A 22,330-nucleotide genomic window follows, 5' to 3' on the forward strand; every position below is an offset into this window, starting at 1 on the left:
AACAGCAGATAACTATCCCTGACTTCTTTGTGGACACTTGCATACTGATATCCATTCAGTTATGCTCACTGGGGAAGCAGATACTCAGATTCCACTGAATAACATTTCTGTCTGCCTGAAAAGTGTTTTGAAACCCTTTAATATCATAGGCACTCTACATCTTACAATCTTTCATCAATGATCTGCAATCAGATGGTGCAAAAGCATCTCAAAACAAGCATCGGGATTTTATTGTAATGAACAATAAAAGAAATCTTAAACTCAGTCCTGGTAAAACAGATTGGAGTGATCAAAGCACAGGAAGCCATCTACATGTCAGTTATTTAAATTTGATGATTTTTTATTACAGTTTCTAATGTCAGTTCTGAAAACAATATTACCCTTACCTGTCTAGTAACTGAAAATTTTTTTTTGTTTCATTCTCAGATATGGCAATTACATTTTTTTTTCTTTCATTTTTAGGAGTACAGTTGCTTGCCCTTCTCGTTCCCACTCTGATCTCCTATTTGCTGAATGAAAATGCCTTTGCTTCTGCATCTGCAGCATCTAAGGATCTTCACGAGTTTGCACTTCAGAATCTAATGCACATTGGTCCACTTTACCCACATGCTTTCAAGACAGTAATGGGAGCTGCTCCTGAATTGAAAACACGTCTAGAAACTGCAGTCCGAGCAAGTCAGGCCAGCAAAGCAAAAGCAGCTGCTAGGCAACCACCACCCACAGTAAATTCCACCCCAACAATTAAACTGAAAACTAGCTTTTTTTGAATTACTTTTATTATTTTTGGACCATTAAGTAGTCAGAAGCATTACATTATCCCTGCATACATGTCTAATTTTGTGTAATTTATATGTGAAAGGCTGTCTAATGGAGCTTTGTGTAATTACTTGAAATCCATGCATTACAAGGGAAGTGCTGTTACTTGTATTTGTATAGATTTTTAGGAAATTGTGATCATATTTATGAATTTCTGTTATAAATTATCCACCACAAAATTATTCTGTATCTAAATAGTTTTATTTATTTTTAAAAGTTATCTCAAACACTCCAGTGGTTTTTGAAATCTGGTGATTGTTACCCTGCCATTGTGCCAACACACTAACACAGTGGGGATGGAGAGAAGAGGAAAAACTGTTATGAAGTACTTATCCTGTACCATGGGGACTTTCTAGTGTAGAAGTATGAATTTTTTCCTTCTATTTAAAAAAAATAATAGGGAAAGGGACTTTGTAGATCGTTTCAGCTTGCATGAAAAAACCCCCAAAACCCCACAACAAAAGAATTGAAAATTTTCAGCCTTTCTTAAGGTGAATGATCAAGCATGCTGTCTTAATGAGTTGTCCTTATTTATGTGGTGTATATCTCTTTCAAATCCATTTCCATGCTTGAAAATTAATAAAGGATGCAAAGAATCTTATCCCCTATCTCTTCAAATATAAATTTTAAAGAATGCACTGGAAACTGAGTTTATAAAGAGAAATGCCTTCTATCTGCCTTTTTGTAGGTGTAGCTCTTGGCCCTTGTAAGGTGCTCTGTGTTTGCAGTCTTCCTGTTCTGCCAGCAACTGGTTGAATACATGATGAGTCAGTGCTCTGCCCTTTGTCCAGACTCATAAGTATTTAACCTTTCTGCTAGATTTTAGTTTCTGGATACATCCTACCTGTAGTGCTTGATCAAGTTTGCAAGCAGAGGTACTGGAGCACTTTGCACTGTCCTGACTCAGGGGGCAGAACAAAAGTGAGAGCCAGGCTCCTGCAGTTTCTTCCTTCCCCTACCAGGCTTTTTTCAAAAGCATGTGGCTCTCCTCACATCTGAGTGAGTCTGATGTGCAGATTTGGGGCTTAGGGCTCAAGTGCTGTTCAAACCTTGCAGCACACAGCCAGAGACTCCCAGTGTCTGTCTGCTGCCAGGCCTCACCCTTCCTATTGGCAGAAGTGCAGAACCATGTATTCTTGTGTATATAGGACTGACTTACATGACTTTTTGGACACAGCTGTTGAATTTATGGGCTTTTATAGGGATCTTTCTATACATTTTGCTTTATTGAGAGAAGTAACATAACTAGAGGTCTCCATTAGGCCTGCTGAGTTTCATCTCTGATGTTTCTCTGTATACTCTGTAAAGACTGCATATTTCAGATGCTTCAACTTCAAATATAACAAAGGGATAGTAAATAGAATTGAATATGACTAATATCTGCTTAAAATATTTGTAGATCACTATTTTTGCATAGATACTTGCCTCTAGGCTTTCTATTTTCCTCTAAGACCTTATCTAATATCTCTTTGAGTACCTATGCAAAATGGTCAAAACAATGCTCTTTCACCCTGTGGTAAGCTCGCTGTGTGCAAAATATTTAAGAAAAAATCCAAAATGCTTTTATTTCACAGGGAATGTTTTAGTACTAAAGTGAGGACACAGCAAGTGGTGCATACTCTAATCTCAATTTTGTTTTCATAAAGATGTTAATCAAGTCTTGTTCCATTGTTCTACAGGAGTAAAGATATATGCAGAAGTAAAAACTATGTGCTGTACATGAGAAGAAAAGTAACTTCACTAGTTTTTTCATCTTACTGTATGGGTAGTGGGAATTAAATTGATTTAAATATATCCCTTTCTGATAAGTCTTTCCAGCGTTACAAATCTGTTTTGCTTAGAAGAAGTTCTGAACCAGTTTAACATTCAAAAGTATTAAGGAAACTTCCAGTTCAAAATTCAACACAAATATTTTGCAAGTAAAACAGAAAACAAGTTTACAACCTGTTTTAGATTCCCTCCCCTCCACCAGGCAGTCTAGGAATTAATAACTTCTTGGAAAGATTTTGTCTATAATCATGTTTTGTTTACCTTAAGTTTTCTCTCAGCTCTTTTAAGTTTTGGTTAGACTCTGGTTGACAGCATGTCTGAAAACTCAGAAGGGGGGAGGGAAGTGTAGCAACCAAGTTACATAACTAAGAAGTCAGTAGAACAATAGAAAAAAACCAACAGAAAATGGCACTAGATAGATGTAGAGGGATAGAGAAGGGAGAGGTTTTTCTTTGTATTTTGTGTGGCTGTCTACAACATGCACAACTCTCGTTTGTATACATCCTTCCCCAGTTTGGTCTTCGTTTGCTTCTCTGCTTGCTCCTGATACTAAAGTTATAATCATGTGGTTTTACACAATATTTTGGCATCAAATTCCATTTGATTAAAAAAATTGAAGTAACTTGAAATGGCCGTAGTGCTTATTGTTGTTTGTCACTGTCCTATTCATCTTTTTCTTTGTCAGTGGCCTTTTAAATGTGCTTTTTAATGAACCTGTTTGCTCTGCTTCCCCTTCATATCTTTCATCTCTCTCTCTGCTGTTTCCTTCCCGGGTGAGCCCAGGTCCCCCAGATCCCGCGCCCTGTCCCGTGTTTCTCTCCGGTTCCCCGCTCTCTCCCGACGCTCTGTATAAGCTTCCACCAGCCACAGCTCAGGCTCCGCGGGCAGGTTAGGGGCAGGCGGCCGTGCTTCCGAACAGGCACCAGCAAACGGGAGCTGCCCGAGAAGGCAGCGGGCTCTCCCGGTGCGCACGGCCGAGGGCCAAGGGGCAAGGCGGGGCGCGTCCCTCGGGAGCCCCTGGCACCGCCTTGGTGGCACACGGCGCCTTTCACATCTCTGCCTGGCCTCGGCACAGCCCGATGGCCCGTCCGCCCTCAGCCAGGCTCTGCTGCGGGGGCACATGGCGGAAAGGGAGCCCAGCTCCGTGCCTCGGTGCATGGGGAGAGGGCAGCGCTGCCCACATCCGCCACCCTCAATCCTCCTGTTTTCCCTCTCTTCGCGAAACAGGCAGCGTGGCAACTCCTGAAAAATGTTGTGTCGCTCTCCCTCCCAACACTGCAAACGATGTTCAAGAAACCCCTGTAGCCTTGGGCAGGGTTTCCAGCTTTTGGCAGTGGGAGGCCGAGCGCCGCTCAGAACCGGGACGGAGCAGAAAAGCCGGGGCTGCCAGGGCAGGGCCCGAGCGACCGTGTGGAACTGCTGCGACACCTGCGCTTCACGTGTCCCTGGGGTGGGATGCGGGAGAGCTCAAGCCGTTTAAATCCCGCTCGGAGGTGGAGGTGACCATTACCCTGTGCTCACGCTGCAGGCACGGCACTGCCCCTGCCCTGCCCTTCCCGCCGGCTCCCTCGCCCCCGCCCAGGGGGACCGGACCGCACTGAGGCGCTGAGGCTCAGCCGTCCGAACGCCATCTCTGGGATTACGGGCGGCGCAGGGAGAAGGCGGCGATCGGGGAATCCTCCCCCCCATCCAGCGGAACTACATTTCCCAGGACGCCGCGCGAGGCGGCGGGGCGAATCGCTCCCCGTGGCTGTCCCCGCCGGGCCACCGTAGCAGCGGGCGGGGGCGGCTGTCAGGCGGTGACGGCGGGCGGGACGCGCCCAGGTTGTTGCTGCTGCTGCTGCTGCTGCCGGGACGCGGCGGGAGCGGCGGCGGCGAGCCAGGCGGACCCGGCCCGGCCATGGACGAGCAAGCGGGGCCCGGCGTCTTCTTTAGCAACAACAACAACAACAACGCCCTCCTGCTGCCGCCGCCGGCGGGCGGGCCCGGGCTGGAGCCGGGCGAGGCGGCGGCAGCGGCGGCCGCGGCGGCGGCAGCAGGAGGAGGCGGCGGAGGAGGGGGAGTCTCAGCCTCCGGAGCCGCCGCGCCGCTCTCGGCGTCCCGGGCTCAATACAGCGTGCCGGGCATCCTGCATTTCCTGCAGCACGAGTGGGGCCGCTTCGAGGCGGAGCGCGCCGAGTGGGAGGCGGAGCGGGCGGAGCTGCAGGTAACACCCGCGACCTTCTACCCCCCCACACCTCCGGCTCCGGCGGCCGCTCCCCCTCCGTGCCCCCGTCCCCGCGCAGCTGGAGGGGAGCGGCCGCCCTGGGCGCTGCCGCGGCTTGTCGCCTTCCCCGGGAGGGAGCGGCCGGCCGGGCTGTGTCGCTGCCCCCGAGGGCGGCCGCCCCCCGCCGCGGCCGGGCGGGGGTGGGACGTGGCGGCCGGCCCGGCGCGGAGCGGGCCCGGCGCGCTGTGCCGCTCTCGCCGCCTCCCCGGAGTTTTCCGGATGGCCCTCGGGGTCGCCGCCCCAGCTTGTCACCAGTTTCATAAGCCCTGGTGAAATGTGCCCCCGGCGAGCTGCGCGCCCCCGTTGTGCCGCGCTGCGCCGCTTGTGCCGCGCTTGCCCCCGGCCCCGGTGCCGCCCCGCCCGCACGGGGCCAGGCCCGCGGACCGGCTGGATCCCCTTCGCTACTATGGGGCACGTTATGTAGTGTTTTCGTTTGAAAAGCGATGGGGTTGATACGCTCATTAATGCATGAAAGGACTGATAGTGATCTTGTGGTTAAGGAACTTGTGAGCTGCTGGCCTAGAGCCATTGCTGTCAGATACTTCAGTGATGGGCGCGTTGCATTAACTCCAATAACAGTCGATAATGCAACCTTCGTTCCTCTTTGGTGTTGTTTACAGAAAAATCCCTGTGTTAAACCTTAACGCTGGCCATGTTGCTAGCAGCCCACTGTTTTAGCCATGTTTGAGACTGAAAAGTGTCTACGGATTTCCTTTTTAGGTCTCCTTTCTTTGTCTTTTTTCCTGTCCATCTCTTCTTTCTATGGCTTTCCTTGAAAGTACAGTCTTTGTCAAGAGAGTCTTGAGTCTCTTTAGCAACGCAAACCACTTCTCTGTTTTTTTTTGGTTATTGGTTTGTTGTTTGCTTTTTCTCCCATCTTTTTAATTTTGCTTTCTACAGTAACATCAAACAACTGCTCTGGGAAGAGTGGTAGATGTGATGTTCTTTAATGAGAGTTCCCTTGTAGGAATTTAAAGGAAGTTGTCAGAAGAACAAGAGAGTAATCTTTATTTTAATATCCATGATTTAGTGAGAAATTGGTTAGTAACCGAATCATATTTCTATTCACTAAATCCAGTAAGTACTGTGTTGAAAGTTACTAGCTTAGCTATGTATAGGAATAACTTCACATGTCATATATCCAGTGGAGGCCCATAAATATATTGACATATATTCATAGCTGATACAGATATCAAATACGGCTTTGGAGAAGAAAAATAAATCTATTTTACAGGACCTAGGAAGTTCAGCCAGGGCATTAAAAGTAATAACACTTTGCATATTTATCATGTCCTTCAACAGCTTGCCATCCCTCCTCTTCCCCCAGGTATCCTCAAAAGCTTGGTGTTATGGATGAGACAGGAGGAAAGAAATTGAGTATTTAGACTATTTCCAGAAGTCATGTATTATCAGTGGCAGATAACACCATCACAAGTTGTTTGCTTGAATGCCTTTGACTCTTGCCAAAACATCTCAATAAAGTTATAATTAGCTGTGGCTGGCATTGCCATGAGCTGTAACAGCATTTATCTGCTGCAGAGTCATGTTCAGGAAGGTGCAAAATTCTTGGCTATCTCTGCAGACATCAGGCGTTAACGTCTGCTGTGACCATTTGCAGATGAATGTTCTTGGATCCATGTAAGAGGTTTGTGGTAGGGGTTCAGCAGCTACAGTGTGGCTTTTAGAAATTGTACACCTGAAGCATGAGCAGTGTTAATTAAAGACCTGGTCTGTGCTCCTCCTGAAGTCTTTTGTTGGCCTGTATATTTGGAAATGTTTAACAGAATAATGGAAATTTGAGGTTGGACAGTTTCTCTCTCTCTCGATAAACATGCAGTGCTCCTCATTGTACTTTTATCCAATGCAAATTCCGGTGCTAGATTATCCATCCGCTCTTGGGAGGCTGTGGGGCAAAGGTCTTAGTATCCCATAATTTTTACCTGCATTTAATCTTCTTTCTGGGAGGTAGACTTCTTTTATCTCTGGTTCCTACCTGCCATGATATTGAAATACTTGGCATACCTTATGCCACAGTATTACTGTGTTTAGTTGCTGCTCTGTAGTTGTTGGTTAGTTCTAATCTACCCTCTCTCCAAAAAACACCTTGTAAGTCAGTCCCATTTTGATTTCCTGTCTTCCTTTTCTTCCTCTCTGGGCTTCTTTTATTTTCTGTTTTTTCTTATCCTTCTAATTAACCATGTGGAACTAAATGTGCTGGTTAGATAGAATACCTTTCTGTTGTGTTCCGTGGTACTTGTTCAGGGGACACACACCCAAGCTCAAAACATATGTGAGTTACCAGGCTGGGCAGCTTAATCTCTTCTTAGTTAGTGGTCTAATACTGCCTTTCCAAGGTTTTTCTCCCTTTCAGAGCCTGTATTTTGCTTTCCCTGGCTGACACTCGTGTTTATTCTGATTTTATAATTCTTTTTCTTGAACCTTTTGAAATTATTATTGCCTCTATTATATAATTTTCCTCATTTGAGGCAAAAGAGGACTTCACTATTTATATCTATGCTATAATGATATATCATAATGCTATATGATATCTATCATAATGATGCTAACATCATTAGTAAGCTGTGTATATCAAAGAATGAAAACAGATTATTATGGGGTTCTCCTAGATGCTTATCTGCTGATTACATATTTAACTTTTAATTCTTGCTTGCTGTTTACAGTACTTTGACATCTGCAGATTGAAAAATTATCCTAAGAATAGACTTTCGTGATGTCCTGTGAAGTAATTAACTAGGATGAATACTAACGTTATTAATCCTCATTTAAGTATTCACAAACTTTATTTATGGCATTATAATCTACTTTCATATATTTTCAGAAATCAGTGATTTTCCTTTTCTTAGGTTCTTCTAGCAGCTGCTTGGGAGAGTTGACAAGACAATGTTTCCTGTTCTGCAAGTTTTAAACTTCAGGTTTTTTTCATTCTGCATTTTTCTGGACTGACACAGAGACATTTCAGAGTTGTCATTATGTGTTGGACAAGCCCATCTGAAAATAGCAAAGGGTTTGATCAAATGCATGTACAGGGCACTGAAATCCATATCTTTGCTTGAGGCAAGCAGGGGTGGAACTGCCTCCCATATTGGTTGCTTTCCTTAACCCTAGGTCTTCAGGCTGGTTGGGAGTGACTGTCTCTCGGGGATGTTATTTCCCTTTAATCAGCCATCTGTCACCCCGGGGGAGCGATGGGGACTCTGCCCTGGGGGCTGAGACCCTGCGGAGCCAAGTGCTGCCAGTGCACGTCCTTGTCCCAGCAAGCAACAAGGCTGGATGGGCTTGGAAGGTGTGTGGGACTTTCGTTTTGACTAGAAATGTTGTCTTTGCAAGCAATGCATATGTTGCTGTGGAAAGTTCTTTTTCTGACAAACATTTTTCTGGCAAAAGTGCAGATTTGCAGACATTGGCATTTCTCTGCATTTCACAAATAGTCTAAATTTCAGCAAACTGCTATACTGTATGTGACTGTGTTTATGGACAGCCCCCCATCCTGCTAAGGAGTTTTCTAGGTTTTGTCCTCATCACTCCTGAAGTTTTCATTTCCTCTAGTAACTTGTTTCTTTGGAGTAGTAGACTCCATACGAGTGGTGGGACCTGATAGCATTACATGAAAATTATTTTTACTGGATAAACTTTCCTTTGAAAAGGTTTGCAAGGAAATTAGGGAGAATGGGTGGATACAATGTGCTTGTGTTTCTACAGCTTTGTTAAAAATAGTCCTTGTAAGACTGTGCCAAAAGAACAAGAAAACACCACCCAAATGATAGGGAAAGAGATAATGAAATGAGATAAAATGTGGTTAAATGATAGCAAACAGCTGTAATAGAAGGAATGTGATGGAAGGAATAGATAAGCACTTGAGATGGGGTGTGGAAGTCAAATTTAGTAATGTTGGCTCTCTGGGGGGGGTCACGGATGGGGATCATGCCCCTTGCTGCTGCTTTTCTGCTGCAAGAGGCAGGCGATGAAACCAGGCATGCTACGTGGTAAGATTGTGTCCTTGGACATAGACAAGTTAAAGTAATGAGGAGAAGGGGCAAATCAGACAGATGGCTGGGGCTATTTATGGTGTGGTTTAGGACATTTGTTACTTGATTCAGAAATTGTTGATATTTACAGTTTGTTGGCTTTTAGATAACGGTCCTCTTGTTAGATTAAATTTCTAGTTAGAAGTTGTTCTGATAGCTGGATAATCTGAGAACATTCAGAGAAAAAGTAATGAGCAGTGAGGTGGTGAAATCACTTATTAAGTTAATGGAGAAGTCCTAAAGACACAGTTTGATCAATAAAATAGAAGATAAATACAATTTGAGTAAATTTTGTATAAGATTTTCAAGTATGACGATGTGGGTCAAATTTTTGAGATTCTCAGTGAAAGATGAATTGGCAGAAGTGCTGTAAAAGTCTTCTATAAAATATTTTTTCTCATGAGGCAGATAGTACATAAGAACCAACAGTGATTAATGTTACATACATCTCCACAGCAGAAAAGCAATAATTTCAACTTTATTGTTTTGTATACATCAAATAAAAGAAAGGCAGAAGAAAACAATACTGAGGTGTGTTTATTTGGGAAAAATGATGCTACAGGCCTTGGTGACTACCAGACAGCCTCTCTTTCACAAACCTTTTCTTGCAAACTTTCTATTTGCCAGATTCATATGAAGCAAACTGTATTTTCCTCTACTTATATACATGTTTGCCAGCTAATTCCAATATAATCATTGATTATATTGCTATTATGCCTTCTTTTATATAAGCCAGGAGGACCAGTGAGAGTAAATGTTCAGTGATGTTTAGAAATTTGTAGAAATAGAATGTAAGTACAAACTGATGAGACAGTGTTTTTGCATGTGTGCACCTAGTTTTTTATAAGTTGTTTTTTTTTTGCATAATTGTTCTGACCATTTCCTAGCATCAGATATTTCAGTTCTTCTCATATCTGTCAAACCTGTAATTTAGTTTAAGTGTAATGAAAATGGGTTTCTTAAATAGCCTAAATCCTTTAGGAAAATGCTGCTGTAAATATTGATGTTGTTTATCTCTAGTTGATCTGACAAACAGATGGAGTTTTACAATGTTACATTGTCTCCAAATGGTCTTTAAACCTTTCAAACACATTTCATGCGAAGTTATACTTGCAAAAAGAAAAAGGCATTTTTCTGTTTTGTGTGATTGAGCAAAAATGGAATCGATTACTGTGTTCTAGGTGGAAAACTTTGGTTTTCAATGTCAGGTTATCATATGGTGAAACATCCTAAGTGTCTTTATTAGTGCACCTTTTTAATTTAATTGGTATCTCTGTCCTGTTCAAAATCTAGCCATTCTTTTACTGTTGAGGTTCTTGGCTCATGGCAATTTTATTGCATCAGAGATAAATAACTTGGCACTGTTTGAGCAACAAGTTGCAAATATAACTTAGCCTTTATAGACTTTTCAGTAGACACAGAAACTTTATTTTCCAATTTTAGAATGGTCTGTGTAAAATTCCCCAAGGAAGATCCCGTGAATTGCCTGAGACTTTTGTTCGTCTTAATTTAATGCTAAAAGAAGTAAGACTGTACAAAAACCAATCCTTAACTAAAACTGTTATCAATCACAGTTTTCTGAGAAAATAACTATTGTTCACTAACCTACTCATCTGTTTGGCTTCACAAAGCTGGCAAGCCTTGTCAAGTCCTCATCTCTAAGTTTCTTAGTTAAAAAGTGGCAAAACCTGACTTGAAAGTAGGTGAGGGATTCTTATGTTTTAGTTTTAAATACTGAGAAAAGCATGGATACCTGAAAGAGTTCGTTGGAATAATTTCAGAGTGCTCAGAATCTGAACTTTGCAGACAGTAGACTAGAAATAAAAATACTCTGAAGTGTGAAAACAAAGTTCTGTTTTATCTGAGTGGCCTGTTCTGTGTGGGCCATAGATTAACTCATCCAGATGTTCTTTTCCTATTTGAAAAAAGTTTGCTATATGCTCACTAGTATTGAGTATTTTTGAAAATAACCCAGTGATAAAGAAGTTAAATTAAAAATTGCAATGTGGAAAGACTGCATTTTTTCTGGTCTTAGCCAGGAATATGTTTCCCTTTAGTGCAGTCACATAGGGCAGGATTGCAAAAGAATTGGAGCAAATATGGCATGCATGATATTCGAATCTTAGCTTGTAAACAGGAGGTGAGAACAAATTAGAAATAAAACAAAATATAAATAAAATCACTTGTCTTTCTATTTGTTTCACTTGATGCCCAAGTCAGTTCAGAGTGGTCGTGCATGCTTGAATAAAAGGAGTAGTTGATCCTGGATGTAGGAGTGAGGAACAGGAGTGTGCCAATTGCCTCTGCAAATGCTTGTGTGGTCAAGTCTGGTTCACTCCTCTTTCTGTTACTGAAGCCAAATCTAAAAATCTCCTCCAGATTTTTTCTCCCTTCACTTGCCATACCCTATGTGATTCATTCAGCCTGTGAACTTCCATTGTCTGTCTAAATGTGGGCCATGAGTCTGTTTATCAGTCCTGGTGCTGACTGCTGTCACTGCATTTCTGCTGTTCTTGTACAGCAAGTGGAAAGGAATTTGAGCATTTGCAATTTAGACTCCAGCTCATAATATGTGATTATTTTGTGACATGCCATTGCAGTGTTGCTTATAGAATTACATAATAGAATTAAAAACTGCACTCTTTTTGTGCTTGTATCAGTCTACGTGGGACGTGCTCTTGGGTCAAAAAAAAAGTTAATGTTCACCACTTAAGTACATGTGTCACAGAAATGACTGCAGGTTTAGAGAAAATTTTTGCTTATGAAGAATGTTTAAATGAACTGACTGTACATTGCTTGGCAACTGTTTGATGCTTAAAATTGCTAGAACAGTGAAAGGCGGCATGGAAGAGAGGATAAAAGAAAGACTAGCTATCTGAACAGAGATCTATGCAGTAAAATGCTTCAAACTGCAGAAAGACAAGTCTTCCTGTTTTTGAGATGCCTAAGTTAGTTATCAAGGTATTGCCAGCTATAAATTGTGAATTCTGGATCATTTATTAGGAGTTTTTCAGTCTTACCAAATTTGTTTTTCTAACAGTATTTTCTCTTTGAAAACATTGTTTGAAAACAAGGAACGTAAGGGAATGGCATTTTCAGCCGTAGTTTTTAATTGTAAACTAAATCTTTAGTTTCTTTTGGATGGTTTTTCTGCGTTTATCTCTGATGCTACTTTTAGGTGTCTCTGAGAAGACCAGAAAAATAAGGTGCCAGTAGCAGATCGTGCTGTGCATTGGTCTCATGAGGTGCTATCATCCAGTGTGAGCATGTGAGGGATAAATAGGATGAAGTACTTTCTGTGTAGGGTGAAGTTAAATATGCCTTGGTGCCTGCCAGTCCTTTCAGCCTGTGGCCCCACTTCAGTTTTGTGTTATCTTAAGTGGCTGCAGGAATTACAAAAGCTTCCTAGCCTCTCCTGGCACAGAGTACTAGTAGGTGTGTGTAGTGATGTGAAGTATGGTGCCTCTTAAAATTGTTCCCTAGTTGTACTAGACCATTGATATTTCCCTTCCCCCCTCCCTCTCTTTTCTCCTCACCCCCTGGGCATGTCTACACTTATTTACAAATATACTTAAATATGTTGTGCTTCAGTGAGCCAGCTATAATCTAAAATACTGAGTACCCTGGCAGCCTGCAGAATCCTTCTGGCAGATCTTGGTAGACCGGTTAGCGCAACTCTTCCAGATTGATTCATCTCTATAATGTATTTAGTTATTTTAGCTATCTGCATATTTTTTGCAATACTTTCCCTGCAGTCTCCCCCCCCCCACCCCCCCCCTTTTGCTCTCTTTCTCTCAACCTCTGAAGACCTGGTTGTTGAATTATGAAAGCAATATGTAGAGAATTGTGTCTTAGTAGTTCTTTGTCAAATGGTGTCTTTTGACCTTTAAAAACCCATAAAATTGAAGTGAGATTTACTTTAAAATATTATAATAAATATTTTAGAGAAGAATAGAAAGGCTTTTTATCATTTTTGAGTCTTATGAATTAAAAAAAATAAATTGCCTTTTAACTTGAAATAGTTGTAAAATCAGGAACTGATAGAAGTTGATATTAAATGTGCATCAGTTGTTCAGTTGTTCAGCAGTCACAGTATGTTTATTTTTAAAAATTTCCTATTAAAGAGGAATATTTTTTATCTCTTGCTCTTAGGTAGTGTCCACGTATAAGCCTAAAAAATGTCTAAATACGATATATTTTAAACGTGTTTGTTGTGGTTTCTGGTTTGAGGAATTATAAATTTCAGTGTAAATTTTTAAGCTCTGGTAAAATCTGGACTTACTAAGATGTGATTTCATTTTTTAATTATGTTGTTATGGCTGCGAAGCCTGTATTAGGAACTCAACATTTTAAAAAAGAACTGTTTCTAGCCCAGTTCTACCTGAAACATTGTCTCACCTTTGTGTATACTTCAGGGTAATTAGAGAATGTTGGGGAATTTTGTGAAACAGTAGTGTTGTTGCCTCTGAATTTTTTTAAAATATAAGAATGAATGTTATTTTTAAAACCTCTTAGTAGAGAAGTGGAATAGTTGAGGTAGCTACAGTGCTGTAACTTAGACTGGGTGCATATGAAAGTTCTAGGTTAAGTTGCAGTTGGTCATACAAAAAAATTCAGTGAGATAAAGTGGAAAAAAAAATCCAGGACTCCACAATTGCAGCTGAAATAGACCGTTCCAGGCATGTCTTTTTCCAGTGTTCTCTGGTTTTGTGGCAGCTATTTTTGTTTGCTTTGATTTTGGGGTGTTTTGTTTTGTTTTGTTTTGTTTTCTTCTTCTCTCTTGATTTTAATTTCGCAGTTGAGTTGGAATACAGTAACTTGTAGCACTTAGCCTGGAATAAACTCGAGGCGGATCCTGCCTTGATTCTTGCTGTGGAGCCAGCGGGGCCGGGTGCTTTATGGAGACGATGTGCCCCACCCACAAGGCAAGGAACAATATGAGGTTTTGCGTGATCCCCGCAGGTGATTTTGAGGTTTGCAAAGACTGGCTTGCAACTTGATGCATTTTAACCTTATTACCTAGAAGGTCAGTTGTCGAAAAACCTGTTTGTTGGGAAGATTTGCGAATTCTTGACATTTTTGGCAAACTTTCCCAGGAGTGGCCAAAACACCAGGGTGGAACAGTGTTGCAGATTACTCAAAGCGGAAGGGAATCTTCTTTGCTCCTCTACTCCCTCAGGTGTAGCTCAGGTTTCAGATTTGACTTGGGCTAAAGCTGCAGCTGTGGTCTCAGCCTGTTGGTAAAATTCTGTCATTTATACCTGAAACATAAGAAAACTGCAGTTTTGCAGTTTAGTTACAATTTTCATCATGGTTCAACCCATACCTCCTGCACATTAAATGTTTGCACAGACATTTAGACAGGTGTTGTCTGTGTATTTTAATTGGAAATAGTGATCCTACAGTTACCACTGTATTGTTCTAGAGACTGCAAAAATACTGCTACATGCCATAATTTGTCGTTTTAGATATTTAAACTCATTGTTCTTGTTTATTCAGTTTACATTTATCTGCAGAGTGTTTCTCTTTTATGGTACGAACATTTAGGTTCCTTTGCATATTTTCAGTTAATTGCCGAAAGAATGAAATTTTAAAGAATGGAATCTGCTGAAGACATATGAACTGTTAGATTACTATTGTTAGTATAAAATTGCAGTTGTTATTTTAATACTGTCCTTATGTGCAATATAAGTAAACCTGAACATCATCATTAAGAATTTCTCAAATAACAGTTAAGCTTACATATATAACTGATGTTTATCGTCCACTGATTACTCAGTACATGTATGAATGATGGATAAGAGTTGCTAACATTTTGTGGAAAAGAGAAGGAATATTTCTCTGTAAGTATTCTCATTTCCAGAACCAGAATCCTTCAAAAATAGTGAGTATTAGGCATAAGGGTGCTATTCTGAAGAAAAGCATGAACAAACTATGCTAGAAACTGCCTCTTACAAAAGGAAGCTGTTAAAACTACTGAGAAGTTGCATTTTTAAATTTAGTTTAGACTGCTACCAGTGGAAGATGACTTTAGCCTCAACTGTTAGTGCAGTAATGCTGCTTTGACCTTTGTAGTACAGCAGTGCGTGAGCTGCGTTGTTTGCCAACCTTCCGGGTAAAAAGGCATCATTCCAGTGTGTTCAGTCAGTTCATTCTTGGCCAGAAATTGCTTGCAGACAGCAGGTCACATAACAGATGACTTCAGCTTGTGTCCTGATGGCATTGGATGATCTTCGTCATTCCAGCCAAATACATATTTACATCATGATTTTTATTTTTAAAAGTGTGTTTTGATGTTCTCTCCCTTTTGACCAGAAGGGTGCATGTTTAGTTCCACTGGGCCTACATGGAGCTAGGGAGTGAGAAACTGTGTGTCTGTACAGCTACTGCAATCTAAGTTATATATTCCTGATCTATATGTTCTAAGTTGTATGCCTGAGGTGTTCCTCTTGGGAGGGATGCTGACCTTGTTGAGTCAAGATGCTTCTCTCAGTTACATTCCTCAGGGAAGGAAATGCTGATTCCAGCATCAGCATTTCTTTCTCCTGTGCCTTTCTTTAAACCTGAGCATAAAATTGACATGAGAATTCAATTGTAGTTCTTGATGCCAGAGTGAGAGATCTTTCTTTTGATTCAGCTGTCTTTATGTTTTTTTGGAATTTAAATGTATTTCCCCTATTGAAGGTGAAGACTGACTTAGTTGGAGAGCAGCCAGTGTTTTTCTCTTTTCATAAACTGGCTGGTGTAGTTGGTGACTGGCAGTTAAAGATCCTTCAGGTGCCTGTCAAGCTATTTATTGGCTGTACTTGAGCAATGAAGTTATGTCAGTTGGTGTGATATTTTAGAGCAGCTGCTATTGCTGGCCACCAACAAATGGGCTTTCAGAGTAAGATTCATCTTGCATGGTCGCCAAAATTCAACCCAGTTAGTTGTGTGCCTTCCTTCCCTTTATAGCTGCTGGAGAGAAAATGAAATTTACAAACTCTTTCTTTTTTGCCTTGGGGTAAAAATCTGCAGTCAGATTCTTTGGGAGCAGCTATCTTCATTAACTAAAATATCTGTGGACTGCTTGCATGGTTGTGACAGGTGAGGATAGGATATTCCTGCTCATTTTTAATCCTTGACTTTCCTGGGCATTTATTTAAATGAAAGGCTTATAGGTCTTCATGCTCAACAGCTGATGATGTAGACCAGTTGCCTTTTATCCTGTTTGTGCTTCTCAAGAGACTGATGAGATGCTTGGAGACTTAGTAGAGTTGCAGAAAGCTGCTGGGCCTGGAAATGGCAGGTGAGGCTGAGGCATGACGTGGTTACTGCCTGTAGGTATTTTTGCCTGAAAATGTATTTATGAGTTGGGCAAGCACAAGAACTTGCCTCTTGATTTGAGCATTAGATACAAAAGCAGGTAGTTCTTCCTTTATGATTAGGAATTAATATCTTGTATTTGTCATAATTTTCTATTTAAAGGAGATTTTTCACAGGCAACTAAATACTTGTGCTGGAAGTTCATAGAGGTTAGCTGTCTATTTTCTACTTGAGTTCTATTTACTTATGTACCATCTTCTGTCCTTGTCTGCCTCACCAAGATACCTTTTCCTGTTTTCCTTTTTCATCCTCTCTTAATTACAGTATTTCTGGAGAACTTTCCTTAAATTATTTTAGTAAGTATCATAATTAACACTTAACCCTGTATTACAAACAGGGTTTTATTTTTTTTTTTTTTTTTGTTCTTATTTTAGCTGAACATGGTTAGCATCAGTTTTTTTTTACTAGTGTCATGTATCTGACATGTATCTATAGAATTATACCCTGTTGTACACTACTTCAGTTAGCGAGTAGAAATCTTTATCATCTTCTCTTGCTTATTGTTGGTAAATACTTTTATCTGCTGAAGGCTTTTTGCATCCTTATTTTATCCATTCCTTATCCTTTATTGAATGTTTATCCAAGAAAGAAAACAAAACCTGTCAAACAAACCAAAATTGCTTTATTTCTTATCTTTTTTCCTTTCATTTTTTTTTTTTTTTTTTGATCTGTAGTGAGCATGCTGTTTAGAAGGCTTATCTATGCAGTGGTTTTTGTGTTTAATGTTTACGATGCATACTAAGCCTATTTTTTTTGAACTCTACAATGAATATTAAAATAACTTGGGAAGACACACACACACTTAAGAGCTGTGCTGAATAGTTTTGAGGAAGCAGATTCTAAATTGAACACTTCCTTTTGCAGGCCCAAATCGCCTTTCTTCAAGGTGAAAGGAAGGGACAGGAAAATCTGAAGAAGGATCTAGTGCGAAGAATCAAAATGCTGGAGTATGCGCTCAAACAGGAAAGGTATGCTGCTTTTGCCATGACTATGTGATGAAGAAATGCTGAAGGCAGAAACTTTATTTTGCCTTTGCATTTGACAAAACCAAGAAATATTTTTTCTGTCTCTACTCAGTTCTCAGATTGACAGACTTTACTGTACTAAATAAAACCACTGGTCTAAATGTCTGCATTATGATAAGAACAATAGCTAAAATAGTATGACTCCAAAAATATGCAGTCAAAACCCATAGTTGATAATGAATGCTTTCCCTTGGTAAAATTTCTCTGAACTGTATAGATTATACTCCAGAATTACAGTGTATTCTCATTTTATTCAAAGTACTAGCTTTGTTTATTAATACATGACAACTGAAAGCTTGAATAACCATCTTCAGTCTAATAATTACTAGTTTGTAATCTTGCTAGGTTTTTAGTCTTTTCAGTCTGATAGATTCTACAGGAATATCTTCTGGAGGTGAATTGTGTGATTGAAAAAATGTTTACATTTACCAGTTAATCTGTGTCTGTTTCTTTATTCATGGATATTTTAGTATAGGTCCCAGTTTACCATTTTATTCTTATGTATGATTTCCTCTTATTCTAACCTTTGGGGCAAGCAAGTTGGTTTTTTATCATGTTTTCAGAAACCTCTGTGTTCAACCGATTTATTTTAGGCCAAGTTTAGTTTAATTATTTTAATTAGTGAAATGTATTTTTAAATTCTTGAATAAAGAGTATATTTATGGTACTGCTGCAAAGCAGCCATTGCTTACATTATCATTTTCCTATCATATAATTCCTTCTATTTAATAAAATAAGCCTCTGAAATAGTTTGCTTAGTAGAAATAAGATTAAAAATATACACATATGCAAATGAGGAATAGAATTTCACTGGTAGATGATTTTAAAAGGACACCGATAGTTACATTGCTGAATTGCATTTAGATTTGCTCATCTTACATGACATGACATGTATTCTGCCATCCAGTTCATCTTTTTCTGGTAGCAACCAGTTAGTCTGCTGGCATGGAGATGCAGCCAGGGCTCTGGCCAGCAGTAGCCCCAGAGCTCCAGTGTATTTTCTTCTGCTTTGGGGAGTTCTTGGAGGAATGCTTGAGGTAGATTCTCTTTTTGCCTAGGCCTTGTTATGGTACTGATCTTACATCAAAGAGCACAGAAAAATACAAAATGTGTGCATAATGGAGTTTGCAGTTTATGGCTGTGGAAAGGCTTACATTTGAAGCATGATTACAAAGCTTAGTGTCATTGGTTCAGCTAAAGATGTACTCTAAGTTATATGTGTTCTGTGAAGATTTCTTGTATTTCAAAACTGGGGGAGCTATTCCTGATTATATAAAAGTATCTCTAACACTTCATGTTCATAACCCACAGAAGTTAGCAATTTAAAATTATCAAATTATGTAATTACATTTTTGTGTACTATCAGAGAAACTTTGTAACATTAAAAAAACCCAAAAATATGGATGGTGAAAATGTCCCCCAGTTTTATCCTGTAAAATCCACCTAAATTATGACATTTAAAATTTAATGTAGCAGTCCCTATCAGGATTGGGAAAAAACACTCAGTGGCTTCTTACTACAGTTTTTGCATCTGTATCTTTTATGTTGCATGTTTTTCTGCAGTGTGTGGTGTTAGCCTTGGTTACTCGGGTCAGTAGGCTACAGTCAGCTGATCTGATCCAGTGTGACAGTTCCAGTATGGATGTGCGGTGGTTCTGTAAGCAGATGTGATGCTTGTGACTGGTGTGTGTGCTGGAGACAGCTATTTATGAGTTTGTAGTTTTAAACAGCAGTTTTATTTGCCAGTTTCTGAAGAAATAGTCTTGTATTTCTGTGGGAATTATCTCCCAGCAAATGTTCTTGCTTGATACTTCAAAGAGCAGCAGCATATTGAGCTTGGAAGCACTGCTCTCTTTCCCAGCATTTTCCTAAATCAGCTGTCAGCCAGGTCAGGCAGTAGTCAGGATGCTGGCATTTTCCATTAGGTTCTTAGAGCTGGAAAATGAGATCGTGCAAGGTAGGAGGAAGATATTCCTGTCAAGTTTGGGGAAGGTTGGTGTGCTGTGAGGGGAATCATTCCTGTGTTCCTTCATTTCTGCCGTGGCTGTGCAGCATTTCAAATCTTTCTCAGCTGGATGAAATAAGTTACTCATAACATAAAATTGTGAACCAGAGTATCCATGTTCACAGTGCCCTCAGGAAACCATGAAAAAGAAATGGACAACATTTGTTTTTCTCAGGTACATGCTTCTGTGAGCTGCTGTTCTTTATAGTGGCTGCTCTGCGTTTCTTTTATCAACTGAATAGTTTCAAATTTTACTATAAATAATCATCTTTGAGAGCATTGTTGTTCTCTGTTTCATGTCATGTCATTTTATTGTGGGTAAGGCATGTTTTTCTGGCAAATTTAGTTTAATGTTTAGTCTTTATGTCAGTAATTGTGAGATTACCCTTTTATTTTGTGTATAGCAATCCAGATTATTTCTGCTGAAGAATCTTAGTAGACAAAGTAGCAAGGAGTTTAGAAGGAGCTAGTGCATAGTTAAGTGCTGGCATTTTTCACCAGCAGTTTTGATGTAGTTTTGCCAGCATCCAGTAGATTGCAGTGTGAGGCTGTTTGGAGTCGAGGGTTACTTTTTATGACTTTATCAATACTTGCTCCATCACCAGTAAATCGCATTGGTGCCTCTGGATTTTCAGGAGCTAGCTGGAATGTAGTACTGTTTCTCTGAAGTATATGTCCTGTTTTAGCTAGTCTAGCTCACTTCCTGTCTCAACATATTTCAACCAAAGAGCTGGACTCCTGAGCCATGTCTCTAGAAGCAGTTGATTTAATTTGATGTTGTTTTCTGCGCTGATGTGTCTGATCAGTGTAAGGCTGGCGCCTTCTCCCCTGGGTAGAATATCTCGCCGTGCTGTTCCTGGCAATCCTTCTTGTTTATGTCTCTTGATTTGGCGGCAGCTCCCAGATCTTCTACGGATGTTTTGGCAGGCTCCCTCCGCACAGCTGGATCAGATGCTTCAGGTCTGGCCACAGATATTTCCAAGAAATAGTGGCTTTTTTTGACTGGAATCAAACTTGTTTCTGTGCGAAGTATTCAGAAGAGTTTCGCTGCAGTCCGTCTGAGAAAATTTGGATGGAGGCTTTTAGCACTTTACTAAGCAATTCTTGAAGTTGTGGCAGCCATGGTGAATGTTTCCAAGCACTGAATAGAAGACGCAGAGTTTAATGAAAATACTGCTAATCAGAAGAGGAGAATTGTGTAATGAAGGGCAGAAGCCAGAGCAGTGGTAATATTCATACTTATCTGAGTAAGGGCATCTATGCGGGAACATAGTTTCGCAGTGCTAAAATACCTTTCTTTCAAATAACTGGAAGGCTATTCTTAAGATAGCAGATCCCTTCTGTGAAGTGGTATACTTCAGGTAGTTATTTTCAAGTAATTTTTCTGTCTCTGCATAATGTTAATAATTCATATTTAATTTTCCGAAATGGAGGGTAAATCGTTGGAGTTGAACACATTTCAGATAATATATCTTTGAGATGTTTGGTGGCAGGGGAGAAAAAGAAACTACTGTCCTTTTTTTTGACCAGATGATACAAAGGTTGAAGGAACTTTAACTTTCTTTATAATTTTTTTACATATAAAATACTCCATCTCTTTTTTGTGATGGTAGTATCATACTACTGGCATGTGTGAGCTAGAGTTCAATGTTAGCTGCAGAAGACCAGTTTAATGCTGTTAATAAGTGGAACATGTGATTTCTGAAAAAGTGAAAAAAATTAAGGAGATATTCTGTCATTGTAAAAACAGATTAAATTAAAACGTGCTAATGGATTAAGTGATATTTTGAATTTGTGTAGAAAAGAATTAAAGGTTTTTATGAAAGGTTTCCTGGCCTTTGATTGCGGTATGTGTAACTGAAGGGTCAAGACTCCCTTCTAGTCCTGGAGTCTGAGTCATGGTGTTCAGCCCTTTACTCAGTGCACTTTAGAAAGAAGATTGTTTATCTTTCGTACCTGTGACATTTTCACCGGTATCATAGAAAAAGTCTAATCATGAATCTCATACTGCCTGAAGAAGTATAGGAAATATTTCTAGATGGCCTATTAGCAATTTATATTGATTTTACAGGAGTTTTTTGTAATATTTTTCTGACCTTTAGAATTTGACCTCAACTGAAGAGGAGTTCAGTGTGCCAGATACTCTGGCATGATACTCATGTTTCTGTTTCAAGTCTGTGTCCTGCTCAGGGACCTGAATATACCAAGTGAATTTCATTCAGGTTTGATTCTAGCATTGGGGTTTTTTTTTGTCATTTTGTGCAATCAGAACTCTATAACTTTGTTTTTATCTTTGTCAGCAATATTGAAAATAAGGACTCCTTCTTGGGATTTTCATCTCTTCAGTCACCTCTTTGTTACAAGGTGGTTCTTCTGCCTTTTCTCTAGTACTACTGGTCTCTGCCTGCAATATACAAAGTTAGGTCCTCTAAAAGATGAAATCTTTTTTCATCTTGGCCCTAAAATAAATTTAAAGGGCCGGTGGTATATAAACCCATGTAATCTAGATTGTCCTCTTGAAGTAAAGAATAACAGCAAAAGCTTTAAAAGCTGTTGCATTATAAGGTGGAACCAGTTACAAAATCCTGGTACTAACAGTTTAAAATGGATTTAGAATGAATAATCTCATTTTGCTGAAATGATTTTGTGATGCTTTTGATGAGTGCGGGAAATTACTGTTGATTTAAGAGGGAGGTGACTTAAAAAGTGAGCGAATATGGATTTAGGAGATTGAAATACATGTACTGGGAAGTTTAAAAAACTGCAGTCTGAATCTTTGAAAGATGGATTTTGGAGAACATGTGATCTGGGGAATGGGAAAGATACAAAGCATGATCCTTTCAGTGAACCTAGCAAGCATTTTACTTAAGCTGGGAATGATTAACAAAACTTGATAAGGAAATTAATGAATGCAGAGAGCATAGTGGAACGTTCTATAAAACCCACGATCTAAAAGCAAATGTTGACTGCTGCAAAACTAACTTCTCCCTGAAATTATTTGAAGGAATGAAGTAGAACGCAATATATGTCAGTAATC

The 22,330-nt window shown here is 40.1% G+C and overlaps 2 protein-coding genes across 7 annotated transcripts in view; both read left to right on the plus strand.

The window, feature by feature from the left end:
- The window catches only part of HEATR5B (HEAT repeat containing 5B), a 55,560-nt gene extending 54,143 nt beyond the window's left edge, over window positions 1-1,417 (plus strand). For both annotated transcript variants that reach the window (XM_056486511.1, XM_056486512.1), the window contains exon 36: window positions 463-1,417. In XM_056486511.1, coding sequence (XP_056342486.1) covers window positions 463-767 — 305 coding nt within the window. In that variant the 3' untranslated portion in view covers window positions 768-1,417. The remainder of the gene's footprint in view (window positions 1-462) is intronic.
- A 2,951-nt stretch (window positions 1,418-4,368) lies between these two features.
- Window positions 4,369-22,330, plus strand: part of STRN (striatin) — a 68,269-nt gene continuing 50,307 nt past the window's right edge. For all 5 annotated transcript variants that reach the window (XM_056486513.1, XM_056486514.1, XM_056486515.1 and 2 more), the window contains exons 1-2: window positions 4,369-4,792; window positions 17,128-17,231. In XM_056486513.1, the coding sequence (XP_056342488.1) occupies window positions 4,487-4,792; window positions 17,128-17,231 (410 nt within the window). In that variant the 5' untranslated portion in view covers window positions 4,369-4,486. The remainder of the gene's footprint in view (window positions 4,793-17,127; window positions 17,232-22,330) is intronic.

Source organism: Oenanthe melanoleuca, chromosome 3 (assembly GCF_029582105.1).
Source record: "Oenanthe melanoleuca isolate GR-GAL-2019-014 chromosome 3, OMel1.0, whole genome shotgun sequence".
Classification (NCBI taxonomy): Eukaryota; Metazoa; Chordata; class Aves; order Passeriformes; family Muscicapidae; genus Oenanthe; species Oenanthe melanoleuca.